The sequence below is a fragment of the Strix aluco genome, chromosome 30 (assembly GCF_031877795.1).
Source record: "Strix aluco isolate bStrAlu1 chromosome 30, bStrAlu1.hap1, whole genome shotgun sequence".
Classification (NCBI taxonomy): Eukaryota; Metazoa; Chordata; class Aves; order Strigiformes; family Strigidae; genus Strix; species Strix aluco.
Genome location: NC_133960.1, coordinates 1,986,949 through 2,001,401, shown reverse-complemented (window position 1 = coordinate 2,001,401; position 14,453 = coordinate 1,986,949). Strand labels below are relative to the sequence as shown.

General features: G+C 49.5%; 1 protein-coding gene across 1 annotated transcript; it reads right to left on the bottom strand.

Moving 5' to 3' along the window:
• Positions 1-1,283: 1,283 nt before the first annotated feature.
• On the bottom strand, positions 1,284-14,418 carry NCSTN (nicastrin). Its single transcript, XM_074809577.1, has 17 exons — positions 14,262-14,418; positions 13,899-14,003; positions 12,322-12,445; positions 11,691-11,809; positions 10,484-10,629; positions 10,145-10,295; positions 9,575-9,684; positions 8,636-8,788; positions 7,141-7,245; positions 6,882-6,959; positions 6,564-6,733; positions 5,191-5,293; positions 4,841-4,936; positions 4,259-4,346; positions 3,974-4,125; positions 3,473-3,685; positions 1,284-1,970 (listed from the first exon to the last, which is right to left on the bottom strand). Exons 1-17 carry the CDS (start codon positions 14,389-14,391, stop codon positions 1,848-1,850), a joined length of 2,166 nt encoding a protein of 721 aa, XP_074665678.1. The 5' UTR covers positions 14,392-14,418; the 3' UTR covers positions 1,284-1,847.
• Between the last annotated feature and the right edge of the window lie 35 nt (positions 14,419-14,453).

Below are 14,453 nucleotides of genomic sequence, written 5' to 3'. Positions count from 1 at the left end.
GAGGAGGAAAAAAAAAAAAAAAAATTCCATCCAGAAGCCTTCGTGGGGAGGGAACAAAAAAAAAAAAGCCCAAACCCAAGCACAGAATCTAGATTTGAAAGATGGGAGAGACAGCAGTATGGGAAGGACACATTTTTAATTTGAAAATTATCAAGAATCCTGTGTATGTTGACCCAATTTGCTGATTAGCCATCAGCGATCCCAACATCTCTCCATCAGCACTGCTCCACCACGGATTAAGCATTTGCATTTTGATACGTAAAAAAATATAAATAATAAACTTACCTTAGGGAAGGAAAAACATATTCTACACAATTCTCTGCCAGACCACGTGCTATCTCGAGGTCCTGCGTCTCACCCAAAATACCTTCGTGCACAGAAACAGTCTACTTGAGTAATTCTGGGGAACTGATTTTGTTCTGACAAAGTTGGAAGGAGTCCAAAGATTAGGAGTTAGAGGCTATGAAAATCCTTATTGTAAAGACAAGATATCTCCATGTAAATTGAGATACGAGTTTCTTCAGCATTGCTAAGAGAAATGAAAATAAATCAGGCACAGAAACATTCCATCAAGTATCAGGAGCAGTTTCCTGATAGCAGGATGCATTAGCAAGTGGAAAAAGTGTCCCTCGGGGTAGCACTGGAAGTACAAGGTCTGAATTACTTTAAAACTCCTGAGTGTATGCCCAGTTGAGAAAAAGACTTAAACACAATCGCTGTCGTCGAAGGAAGGGAAAGCAACGTCTGCTTTAGTGCTAGTCAACTCTGATTTCTGGAATCAATCCTCTACCTATTTTTGAGCTCGTCGCTTTGGACGACAGCACTACCACACCTTCAAATCACAACTGCTGAAGAACAAGTGAATTTTCATACAAAAGAAACCAGGAATATCCAAGTGCCTGGTGGGTCACAACCACTGGCCCTGAGAGCCCAGCCTGGCTGGGCACTAAGCAATAGCATCGAAGGAAACAAAGATGTAACCACGTTTATTATACCAGCGCCCGGGGATCGACCGGGGTCAAGGTGCCACCGTCCAAAGCAGCACTTGGAGCGATCAGCCACCCCTGCCTTGGAGAGCTTACAGTCTAACCAAGGGAGTTATCTCCCTGTCCCGTCTGAGGGCACAACGTCTTTCTTTTGTCCAGCTGTAAAAAGAATTCAAAGTTTCAACGCGAGTCAAAAAACAGATCAGACCAACTCTGTTTCTCCCGAGACCAAAACATATTGCAACACCCAGTGGTTTTGGTCCTTTTGGCAGCAACTAAGACAAAACAGGCAATGGGTTAATCTGTAAGTGGAGATTTTTTTAATTAAACAGAACTATTTATATATATACAAAACCCAGAAGATATTGCACCATTAAAAAAAGGACATTTTACACCTAATCATCTGTTAAACACACCTTGCCCTCCCTGCATTGTAGTATACACAGATTCACAGCGACTGTCGGACATTAACAGGCAGCCTGTGCTGTCGGACACCACGGAAATCTGCTGGTCCACGTACATCCCAGAGAAAATACCTTTACCCCTTCCACCCTGGCCTTCATTTAGGGAACACATCCATCATGTCGTCTCAGGACCAATCCTCTCAACTCGCTCAGAAGGAAGGACAAATTAAAAAGAAAGGCTTTGGGAACTTCTCTGTCACAGTTTCCTCAGGGCTTGGTCGGCACGGTTTTCTGCGAAAGTCTCTCACGTTTTAGGGTTCAGTTCCCAGAACCCAGCATGGAAGCTCTGGAGAGAACCATCCGCGTCCCTATCCAGAGAGAGGGGCAATTCCAGTGTAGTTTTATCTTTGACAACTGCAATCCAAGGGCTAAGACTCCTCAAGCCCCGAGAGCATCTTCAGTAAGCCACAGCCCCAGGGTCCCGTGGGATGCTAAAAAGTACATCCGCTTTGGCGTTGATAAAATACGTGGTGAGGAGAGAGAAGATCAGAATGGCAATGCCCACAACCAAAGTGATTATCTAGGAAGGGATGAGAAACACTTAGCATCGTCGTTACAAACACAGACCGGCAGCACCTCACAGAATTTGCATCGAATGGGGGGGTCTCTGTCAGAAAGCTACAGAGGCCAGTCCCCCGCTGAGGCACGATGTACTTTGAAATTAAAAGAAGTTCTGAGGACCTTAAAGCCTCAGACAAAAGCGACTGCCAGACAGGCTCGGGTCAGCTTTCGCCGTAGTTATCAGCGGCGCACACAAACCAATGTTTAAGAAGAAAGGGAAGGAAGTTGTATCACGGATAAAGAACCTGTCGTGTTTCTGAGTGGCCAACGCAGTTCGCACAGATTTTTGGCAAGCATGAACTGTCATCTCCTCCGGCAAGGAACTGTAAATGCCTTCAACAAGCACAGTTGACAGCAGAATCAACATCTGACAACAACCTCTGCATAGCTGAGATTACCTCCTGCTCAGCACCTTTCCTGAAGCCTAAACGCCAGCCCAGCCCAAGGCCTCGCTGGATTCCTTCCCGTCACCCCTTCCCCTTGCACGGCGGAACTGCCGTTGCCTCTCTCCTGGGTATCTCAGGACAGTCCCCACGCAGCGGCCAAACAACGCCGCTACAACTCTCTCAGTGCATTTTCTATCAGGCCAACACTTCAGGGATGGCTGGGCTCAAACTGTGCATCTCCAGGGCACCAGTATCTACTGGGCTGTAACGGGCCGAGGGACACAGTCAGGGCATTGTGTTTGCCCGAGAGTGTTAAAAAGGCCCAGTGCCACACAAATAAATTGCTCAGATTTCAAATAACCATCCGAGAGATGCAACAATTGCCTGGGCTTGCATGGCCTTTGGGTGGCTTGGCTAGCACATGATGATGACAGTGCTGAGTGCTCCTGACAGGGCATGACATCATGAACAGCCAACCAGAGGGCATCAAGACAGGCACAGAGTCCCAAAGTGACTCCACGCTTAACCCTTATTCTGCTGGCACTTAAGCCACATCACACCCAGCTAAGGGCTGCTTCGAATCCGAGACACTGAGCCAACAGCAGCTTTTGTTCGTGCAAAAGTTATTTCTGTGCTGTTGAGAGGGGGTTCCAGCTGCAGGAAGGAAGATCTGGGCTGCACATCGTTGCAAAACACCTTAAGCCAGACTCACTGGCTCGGCTCGCCGTGCTTGGGGAAGGGGTTAAGACTCCTGTCACTTCTATCTTTTATTCACAGAGCTCAGCCTGCTCATGGGACTCTTGATTATTCTGCAGTCTCAGCCTCAGCGACACGGTGTTAACCCCCAAATGGCTGGAGGTGGCAGGGGTATCCCCAGTGCTGCATTCTTGGTTACCCCTTTCAAGGATCAAAGCCTGTTAAGGCCAGACGTTAAGGCCAGACTGGGCAGCTCACCCAGGATGATGGCACAAGATCCTTTAACAAACTGAACTGTTTCTCCAGCTGTCAGGAGACGTTATTCAAAGCTAGTCGTATTTTTTTCACTACCTTCTTTTTCAGACATGTACAAACTCACCTCTAGCTCCTTGCTGGCTACCAGAAATATTCGGGCACGGATCTCTTTCCACCGACTCTCTGTCCACGTGGAATACTCTGTAGACCCCCACTGCCGCAGCTCGAAGGCAGGAGAGAGCGCTTTGCTCAGGCGGACAGTTGACCGGACACAGTAGGGGACTCGCGCCGTTGAGTTTGGCTCCAGGGAACCCTGCACCCAGGCGTATTCATACAGCTGCAGAGAACAGCAAACAGTCATAACCAAATTATCTCCTCGCTCTGGAACCTCACCCGTGTCTCTGGGGAGAGAGAGAGGGGCTCTACTGGCCGTTCTCACTCTCAGGGGATCTTTTTGCCCACTCCTCCCCTCGGGCACTAAGACATCTCCTTGTTGGAGGAGTTTCCCAGTTCTCCCACGTGTTATTACGAGCAATTCCTAAGCAGCTTTCCTCAAAAGCAGAAAACCAGCGAACTGGACAGCAGACCTATTCTTACCTATCATCCCACTCGAACGGATACTTACTTCTTTCTCACTGCTGGGTGTTTTTTCAGGGTTCAGGCACTCTTCCTTGGTGAGGTTCACAACCGTGCCCGTGAGGTTGGCCAGGACATACTGTACAAGGTAGGTCGTGTTCACAGGGCTGGAAACGGCGACGTAATGTTGGGGAACATCACCTGGAACAGTCAGAGAAAGGGGATTGGCAGGGAGATGGCCAGAAGCAGCGTTAGTATGGCGTGTCAGAAAGCTGCCAGGTAACATATGGGGTCAAACCCATCCCTGTGTTCTTCCTCCCTGTGTTGCTCTTACCCAGAATTCCTTTTATGTCTGGTTTAATGATGGACTGAAACCAGGAATTGTTCATTTTAATCAGAAACCCATACAGCATTCGAGAGACCTGGAAAGAGATGGAAATTGGTTTATACGAAGAGGAGAGAACAGCTAGACCTCTCGAGACTATTTGGCTGATAGATGTTTCCCTCTACAGGGGCCAAGAGCACAGCAAAGGAGAGACTATATGTCACAACTGTATGTAATTCAGGACCGAGCTGAGAAAATTGGGTTTGATTCCAGCTCCACTGACTCCTTAGCTGATCCCTGTGGCACACATTGCCATTTCACCTCAGCTTCCTCTCCTGCTTTGTGGAACGAGGGTAAAGGAGCTCAGTTTTGTGAAGCTTAATGTCTGCCCTGAGATCGAGAGGCGAGGAACTAGAGAAGGGTGAAAGGTTTTTCATTCAGCTGTAGTGGGGAAAGAGAGAAGGGGGGAGGCAAAGCCCTCACGGAGACAGACAGGACAGCATGCTGTGTAAACACATATAAACAGAGACAGAAGGGAAGTACGTGAGGGCTCATCAGAGATGCCAGGGACTCAATTCCATCTGCTCGTACCGTTTTTGGATCTGCCTGAATAGCAGAGGTGTTGTTGGCTCCCCCTGCAAGCCGGTAGAGAGCACGGGCGACCACTGTGGCAACTTCTGCCAGGGACTGCAAAGGAAGAGTGCTCTGTGTTAATCAAGATAGGCAGATCCAGCAAAACAAGCAAGGAGAGCAAGCCAGAACCTACACATCCATCAAAACGCTTACATCGTGGAGTGCCTATGGCCTCCGTCGCTGTACAAAGCACTCCCACCTTCCTTCTGCCCTTTCAGGAAACAGCTTTCCCCTTCTCCCCATGACCCCGCTTCTGTCTGCCCCATCCACCCCAGATACAGCAGCTAAACAAAATGTCAAGTAGGAACCTTGGCTGTGTCTGTGACATACTCCAAGGTCTCCTCAGGGCTGAGCCCCTCGGGGTACTGCATCCGGATGTTCTCGGGAGTGTCGTACATGCTCTGGTAGTATCTGAAAAGAAGGAGGCAAACAGAGGTTGGGGAGGGGCAGAAAGAAACCACAGGGCATGGAATTCAATTCAGAGTGTGCCTAAAGCAAACAGTGGGAGCAGTCTCCTGGGAGCAGAGATACAGCCCTGCCAAAGCACTGCCCTGCCACACGCTCCTTAAACCATTTAATGAGGCTTTATAATTAACTTGGCCCTTCCACAGCTTCTCCCATCTGAGGATCTCCAAGCAATTTACAAGCTGTGATTAGCTTTCAGGTGGGCGACAGCCCAATCTATTAAATGGGTAGAGAAACTGAGGCAAGGACAACCCGTGCAGAAGGTCTCCTGGGAAGAGGGCTTTGATGCAAGTCGTGCCAGTGGATTTTATTAATGTCTTATCTTGTAGGCGGCGAGGAATTCCAAGTGAACTCTAGGAGAGATTTACACCAAAGCATCTGCAGCACACGCAGCTGAACTGGGGACTGGGCTGAGAGCCCACTGCATGGTCTGTGCACCTGACATCCCCAGCCAAGCTGGGACCGATCCCTCCGTCTAAAGATGGGTCACACAGCACTGAGTTGTGCTTTCCCCCACCCCAGCTCTTCCTACCCCTTTAGAGCAGGGCAGATTTAGAGGTGAAAGGGACGCTGCTTCCCCTCGATTGCTCCAGAAACAGCAGAGAAGGATTCTCGGATTCGATTCTCAGAAAGAGCAGAGAAGGATAGAAGATGAAGGGAAAGAGACCATCTGAAGAGTTCAGGAAAAAGGGGAGAGGCATCTGTCTGTCCTCTGCCCCACATTTCCACTTCCAAAGTTGAAGAGGAGCAGGGGATCCCCAGGGACACGCTGTAGTAGGGTCATGTGGGGTGAATGAAAGTGCCCTTTCCAATGCCCAGGGCTTTCTGCCATCACAAATAGAAAGCTATATTAAAAAAAAAAAAAAAAACCACAACCAAAAAAAAGCAGCTAGCTTCTGGAAGAACAGATGAGGCTTAGGCACGCTCAGTTGCCATTTGCTCACCTCTGGCTTCCAGCCAGCTGTGGGGAACATTTTCTGTACAAAACTGGATTTCTTTCGGTTGTCAGAATAATTATGTTGCGCTTGTTCAATTACATGGCACATGTTTGCTCCTCCGCTCCCCCCAGACTGCGGCTCTACATGTATGTTGGGCAGCGCAGCCCTGGCAGAGGCCTTGCAGGAGCTCAGATGCCCTCTGCCGGCTCCGCTGCCTCTGGCCATGGGCTGGCCTGTGCCCGTGGGCCAGCCCGGGCCCGTGCCCCCCGCAGCGGTACCTGTTCTGGAAGGCAGTCCTGTGGTCGGTCAGGACCACTCCGGGGATGTGCCGGGCCCGAAGGAAGCGCTGGAAGGACGATGGGGGAAGAGGCTGCGAATATCCAGCCTCCTGCAAAGTCACGTTCGCTCCCACGCTGCTATTACTCAGAATATCTAGCAATTTTCTAACCTGAAAGAAGAGCAAACGGCACTGTTCCGCTGTTCTTTTGGGGTGTAATTTCTCTAGGAAGCGAAATACGCACACTGATCATCTGCAGCGGGCTAAAGATCCCACAGCATTTCGGTGAGATGAACGACTACAGATTGCTTTCTATTACCTGCACTTCAACAGATTCATTCATCCGAGAGACGGGGTCTGTGTGCATCCACAGAATCGAGTCATTCCTTAGAGCCACCTTCAAGAAAAAAAAACCAAACCACCGTAAGTACGTGATTGGAAATCGCTGAGTCTTGCAGAGCAGGGAAATCCAGTCCAGGGAAAAAAAAATCAAACACAGTGAAAGGCTGGCTGGGAGAATCACAGCTAAATTATCACCGAGAAAAGGGAATAAAAAGGTCCCCTAACTTATCCCACACCTGATTCAACTCCACAAATGAATGAATGTTGTCCAAGCGGAGAGGAAACTTGTCTTTTTCCATATCATACACCATGCGTGAGCTGCCAATGTAATCAAAGGTCTCCTGCAACAGAGAAAAAACTCACACATGAATCACATAGGAATAGCTGCCTGGCACACAGGCAGCAGTACCGGAGAGGCTGAGGTGGACCAAAACCAAGAGATCAAGGGCTGCACCAGGTATTTCTGAAGGTTCACATAGCCTGGCACACACCAAACGACCAAAGTAAAGATTACACTGTGCCTAGCTCCAAAGACAAAGGTATTGTAGGAAGGGATGGAGCAAAGGACAAAAAGGAAGGTAAAGAGCAAAAAAACAGGGGACAGCTATTGAATTCCACAAGCAAGAAAGGCACAGAGGCAAAGTCAGACTTAAGTGAGCATCGATATCTAGCAAGATACTGTTACTGCAACACCAGAGAGGCGTTACTGTGGCAGCCTTTACTCTGGCGTGTCATCCTCTTTGTTTTTTGGCAAGGAGGACAGCAAGTGGGAAAAAGGGCAATTTTCCATTCCAGGAATTAAAACATATGAAGTTTTCCTGAAAGGAGGGGTGGCCGTTTCCCTGAGGAAAAGGGAGGGAAGGCTAGATGACAGAAATGAGTTTGTCAAGGGAGCTGCGAGAAGCCAAGCGCTGCCTGGGGAAGAACAGGTGTCCCCAGGAAGAGAATCCCCAGGACAGAGACGGGCACCAAAGTTGGCCAGGCACCAGATCTCCCCTTTGACCAATTTACAGCCAAATCTTATCATTCCTCTTATATCCTGGGAGCAGGACAGAGAGTGTCCGCTCCAGAGCGCCGCCCGCCCGCCTCCCCCAGGAAAATTCTGACTCAGGATGTATGTGCTGAGGAGGGTGAATGAAGGGAATCACATGGCCACAGCATGGGGCTGTGGGAGCCAGTTTCACAAAGCTGCACAAAAGAAGCCATCAATGTAGATGCCTTGAGGGGAACATCAGCTGTTGGCCATCAGTCCCTCCTCCACACGCTTGTTCTGCCTTTCCACAGCTGCCAACTCCAGCGCTGGGCTCTCAGAAATGAGCTCCATTTCGCTGTTGTCAACACATATATTTTTAATCTAGCCTTTTCTGGGCTTTATTTCAGAATTTAAAGCCTGGCCATTGCAGTCCATCCTGAAGGGGGGGTGAGGCAGAGAACAGACATACAGACAGGCACGCTGGGAGGAGACAGGAGGGAAAGCAAAGTTTGAGTCATTCATCCAGAATGAACTGTGGGGCAGAATATGGGTTGCCCCAGTGGATGCTCCATCTGCTGCTGTTATCCCAGTGCAATTAAGCTCCTGTTCTCACTGGGGGAGCGGAGAGAACCACGGTGTGGGGATGCAGACAAATGACTCTGCACAAAGAGTAGGGAAAAAGTTCATTTGCGGGGAGCCAAAGGCTGGTTTGCTATCTTAGAACAAGCCAAATGGTGGAGCGATGCCACGGCTCTTACCCCTTGGAAGAAGGTGAACATTATATTCCTTTGCAGCAAATGAACATCTGATGCTTTATGAAGGGCTTCAGCGGCAGCCAAGTGGGTCACAAAAGAAGAGACAGCGCTCTCTGCCCCGGGTGCAATGTTCCAGAAGAAGGAATGGCTGTCAATCTGCAAGCATGAACAGGAGAGGTAAGAAAAGCACACGCAGACAGAGGAATACTGTATTGGGAAAGCAAATCTATCACCTCTCTCTTATCCACTCATCCTGCTGATAAGGGAAGAGCCACAGCACCCCGCCTCATGAAGCTTAAAATACCAGTTGTGCTGCGGTGGCAGTCGTGAAGCCTCAGAGCCCTGCCGCCACCCTGCCCTGAAAACTGACATTATCAACTGGGCCAGAATTTTAATGCTATCATCCCTGTTCAGCACCAGGCTCTGACAAAATGGAGTTTTGCATCTCTGGAGGGTGTAAAGTGACTGTAAACCAGACTGCTAGACAGGGAAGTAAACCTCTTTCTCAGCTCTGACACTGAGCTGCTCGACATGCAACAAAATCTCCATGTGATTCAGCCCATCCCCCCCCCCCCCAAAATACAGATGAGCCAACCACGCTGCCTCCCTCTCTGCAACACTGCAGAGAGTGAAATATATTAAGAAAGCATAACAGACTATTTCTACTTGTGTGGTTCCATCAGCGAAGAAAATGCTGAAAAAAGTCTCACATAAGAGAGAAAGAAACAAAATGCAGGTGTCCTTCTATTGAAACAACAGGTAAACCCACCAACTGCAAGGCTCGTACTTGCAGAAATACAATAGCCAGTCAGATGTAAAAGGTTTGGAACATGGGAAGAAATGAAAAGATATGAGAAGTATATTCCCATGAGGCTCGAAGCCCACATTTTCCCAGAACCCTTCCAGTCCACTCTCTACAAAGCAGGATTAAGAGGTACCTACTCGTGTAGCGACAATAATAACTTCCTTCTCGGCATCAACTTTTCCAGAGGAATTGATAGGTTGCAAGGTGCTCCACACGTTGTAATCAAGAAGAGGATCACATACAACCTCTAGGAAGCAGAAACAACATTGCTCGAGTTGAGACTACAGAAGTGACAAGAGAGAAATGAGCTTTCTGGTCAGCTGTAGCTCATCGGGGGTTCTATCAGAGCAGCAAACTTTGCTCAGCAGGGGTGAAGTCCTGGCCCCAGGACAGTCACTGGCAAAACATTCACCGGGACCAGGATCCCAATCCACGTACACACAGTCTAACGGAGCAGTTCTTGCTGATCTACGTAACAGTTATTAGGTGTTTTTCAGCATCAATCCTACATATTATTTTCTAACCTGATGATAAACATAGCCCAAAACTCCTTACCACTTCAATAGGTTATTTTGAAAAGGCTCATCTGGCAAGCAAGCCTACAGGAAAACTCTAAAATATCGTTTCTTTTGCACAACTGTATTCCACCTGGGTTTTTACCACCAGCCTTATCCCAAATCATAACAAGGAAAGAGGAATCTGCTCACCTGGATTAATGCTGAAGGTGCTTTGGAGGGAGCTGCGTCTCATGCAGGTCACAGTGCTGGTGACAGCATGCATGTGGGAAAAAAGCTGCATGGCACAGAGAGGGTACTCGGGGCCAGATCCATCACGAGGGACGTTATGGTCTTGATAACACTGGATGGAAATAAAAATCATTACAAAACTTAGCCTTTCTGTAACAGCGTTGTGTACTGCATATAAAGTCAGACCGTACATTTTTACTGTAGATTTCAGCATCTAAGCTGAGAGAAAACAAAACTTCTGCCTCCTTGCCTGAACCGTGCAGCCGCTCCCCTCTCCTACTCGTTGAGGAAGTGTAGTACCTGCTTAATAACTTGCGTCTCGTTGGCATCTTCGAGGAGAAAAATAGGGAAGTCAAAATCCTCATACGAAAGCCCACTCCCCACAGGATTCCACACAGTCTTATTGCAGTGTGCAAACTGAGGGCCGTAATCTTTGGAATAGACACCTGGAAAGAGAAAGAAACGGGCAAATCTGAGCCTGCAAGAGAATAACAGACTGCAGGAGAGGTAGGGCCTGCTGAGAAAATAGCAGCAAATCCAGAATGAGCACCATTATGGGCTGAGGAACCAGCTGACAAAAGCTTGGAGAGATGGAGTTGGTGACTGCATGCGGCAGAGTGGCGGAGACAGAGCGCTGTGCCACGCAGAGAGAATGAGGAACAAGCAGACTCAAAGGCACCGCGTGCCAGGAGGCTGGCGCGAGCACGCCGCGAGCATTTATCACACGCTGAGCGAGCGGAGGAGGCACACAGAGAAACATCATCCCTCAAAAGGAGGAACACACCAACCCACGTTTTCTGAGCTCATCCTGTGCTGGAAGTACCCCTAAGGCATCCATAACGTGCCAATCATTTTAACACCTCGATACTGTGCAAACAGCAGGAAGGCAGAGACATGACAAATGCCAGCACAACAAACTCATCTCCAGAGCGTACACGGCATCCTTCACAGCAGCAAGCTTTGTGCAAACTACACAAGGTGTAGCAATTTCTCCCCTCAAAGCGCGATACAGTAAATTTGCCGCATGAAAAAGCAGGGAAATGAAAACCTGACTGAAACCACAGGGGGAAATCTGGGAGGCAGAATGTCGTTTTAAAGAGTAGTGCCTGGCCCAGACAGAGGTTAACACACACACGCCGCTCAATCCATGCAAACACAAGGCGCTTTCGTGATCACGTGTGGACAAAATGCAAGTTTCACATGTTAAAGAAAGAAAACTTACAACAACCCTTGGTCAGGTTTAGCTCTTTAGCAGTTTAACGCTGTTTTAGCCAGCTTATCTAACAGCCTTCCCCTAAACCCCTGTCCCAGCCCTTGTTGAGGGGTGATGAGATGCCAGCTCAGACCAACCACTTTGAAAGAACATGTTGAGCCTGTTAAACACCATTTTGATATTAAAGCGTAGCTGTGATTTCAGCCATCCTTTGCACTTCCCTCTTTGACCATACAACGTAAAGGCACCATTTCTCTTCCTCTCAACAAAGATAAAGACTTAACATTTCCTTACCAAACCCATCATTGGGGCACTTCAAACCAGGAGAGAATCCCTGGGGAGGGCTGGGCTTGGCAATGGCCACAGCAAGGCCTGACACTCGTGAGGTCCCCTTCAGCTGCAGCATTACCCTCCTGGAAGAGAGAAAATACGACCGAAATGATGAATTCGTTAATGAAGAGTTACAATTCGAGACATGCTAATGCTGATGTACTACAGTCAAGCATGTGATGATGCTTTTGGTCAAAATAACCAACACGTCCCTTTTTCTTTATCTTTTCAGAACTGTATAGGATTATGCACGCAGCAACAAGCAGAAAACTTCAGTCACTTCTTTCCTGCTCTGCCCAGGAAGAGACGTGACCAACCTTCATAACATTGTTTTATGAACTTTAGTAACTGCTACAGCGATGGCATGAGAATTTACACTGAGCAGAGCAGCAAAGCAGCTCATTTAAGAAATAAACTCAGGCACTAAAACACAGTAAACCCACAGATGGCTCAACCTCGCTATACTTCAGTGCAGTCAGGGCTGATTCTGCCATCTGTCACTTGAAAAATGACATTTTCATCACCAGATTAGGGACCTATATTGGTCTTCTGGGCTCCAGTCACCCTGGGAAGACAAAAACTGCTGCTGACTGACCTGTTGAAGAGGTTCCCATCCAGCAGTATCATGTAGGGTGGGTGTGGGCCATCAGCAAGCACCCAGTTCAGGTCCTCCTCCTTCTCAACCACATGGATCACCCCCGTGTCTCCGCTGATGGAGGCTGTGGAAAGAATGTGCCCTTCGTGTTTCACAGCGATCTACTTTGTTCACACCCCCAAACCATCCCGGGATAGCAGGGCAGTATGTCAGTGAGGGCTTCAGGGAAGAACAAGTCATGGGATTAGAGGGCTGGAAGAAGCAATTTAGGGAAATGGCATCATTTAGCTATAGCAAAGCAGAAAAAGAAACAGTGGCTTTTAGTTAGGGCGGGGGGAAAAAAAAGCTGAACAGCCCAGATTAGGAACTAAGCGCTCATGATTTGAAAGCATCTTTTGTTTAAGCACATCAAAGCACTTAAGGATCTTCAGCTAACTAAGCACTAAGAGTCTCCTGCAACTGAAGGGAATAGGAGGAAATTGAGGCCCTGAGACAGAAAGGTACTCAGAGGAGACAGGACCTGCCTCAAGGACCACAGTGACAGAAGCAGTTTAGTGCTGCCCCTCAGCAAAGTGAAAAGAGGGCAAATTCAGAAGTTGAGAGCTCAGAGACAGCTCAGCATGAGGCCCGGAGGAGCACAGGGGGCTGTGACAGCAAAGGGGACTAGCAACAAAGCAGGTCTGCTGCTTGCCATCACGCCCCGTCCCAAAGAAAACGGATGATGGACAAAGCACTTTCAGAAGAAGCTACTGATAAGAACAAGCACTTTTGTCAACACCCAGTTAGTAGCTGCTGTTATTGTCAGAAACTGCCTGTGACCGGGAAGGCAGGACAGCGTAGGGCTGTCTGCCCAAACACTAGGCTCACACAGAGGGTGGAAGAGGAGTCAGAGAACCTTGTACCCTCGGTTATCTGACAGACCGAGTGCAGCTGTGCTGCCCTGTAGTGGCAGCTGACCACCTCTGCTGCAGGGAGTGGCTCCATGTGGAAGCAAAACTGAACTGGAAATGAGCAAAACACTGACTCGCACTCACTTCAACCAGGAAGGCTGCTTGAATAGGATTTCCTTGTCTATCTTTTCACAGTCACGCTGTCCTGCCTTCCCCATTTCAATACGACAAAAAAAATATCTTACAATGTTAATGAGCACTGCACGAACAGCTCAGCCAAACCCTCTACTCCCTTCAGACATCACCTTCTCACTTCTTCACTCTCTCCTCCCTTTCTCTCTTCCCTTGTTAACCCCTAATGCATCCGGCAGCACTCACAGCTTTGCCTCGTACCCCTGAAAGCCGTGGTGTGGTTTTGCCCTGTGTGTGCACTGACTGCACAAGCTCAAAATGCTGCTCTCTACCTTAGCAGGGATTTTCAAGGTCTGTAGGCACAAGGTCTCTCTAAGGTCTCCACCCCTCAATTTAACAGAAACAGGTCAGCATATTCAGCGTTATTGGAAAAGAGGGCTGAGAACAAGGGCAATACCGATCTAGGCAAGCCCAAGAGGAGAGCTGCATCACCCCTCATCGCCCACGGCACAGCCCTCCCACGGAGCAGCTCTGGGGCCCCACAGCTGTACTCACACTGGCAGCCGATCTGGTGGGTGGCATTCAGGAGGCGAACGCACGGCGCCGTTTTGTTCAGGGGGATGTAGATCTTCCTCTCCACAGAGTTCCCCTGACAGGAGCCTGGGGGAAAGACACAGCCCCACCTCAGAGGGGGACAAACCAGGGGCTGCCCGCATCTCAAAACGCTCTCCCCAACTCGGGAGTGGGGAGGAGAGATGAGCCCCTCCTCAACTGAGAGTGGGACAGGCGAAGGCTCCCAGCGCCGCCATCTCAAAGGGGACCCGAGGCCAGACCCTCCCTCCCTACGCCTCAAGCCGCGGAGCAGCCCCAAAGCGGGGGAGGCCGGGCCTGCCCCGCCCCTCTCCCCACCAGCCTCACCCGCTGCCAGCACGGCGAGAAGCAGCCCCCGGAGCAGCCCCCACCAGGCCGGGAGCGGGGCCCGGCAGCTCCCCACGGCAGCCGCCATCCCCCGGCTGCCCCAGGCTCTCCCCACCACCGCCGCCGCCATCTTCCCAGCCCTTCCGCTTCCTCCGCCGCGGCCACGCACAGGCACCGCCGGAAGCCGCTCTG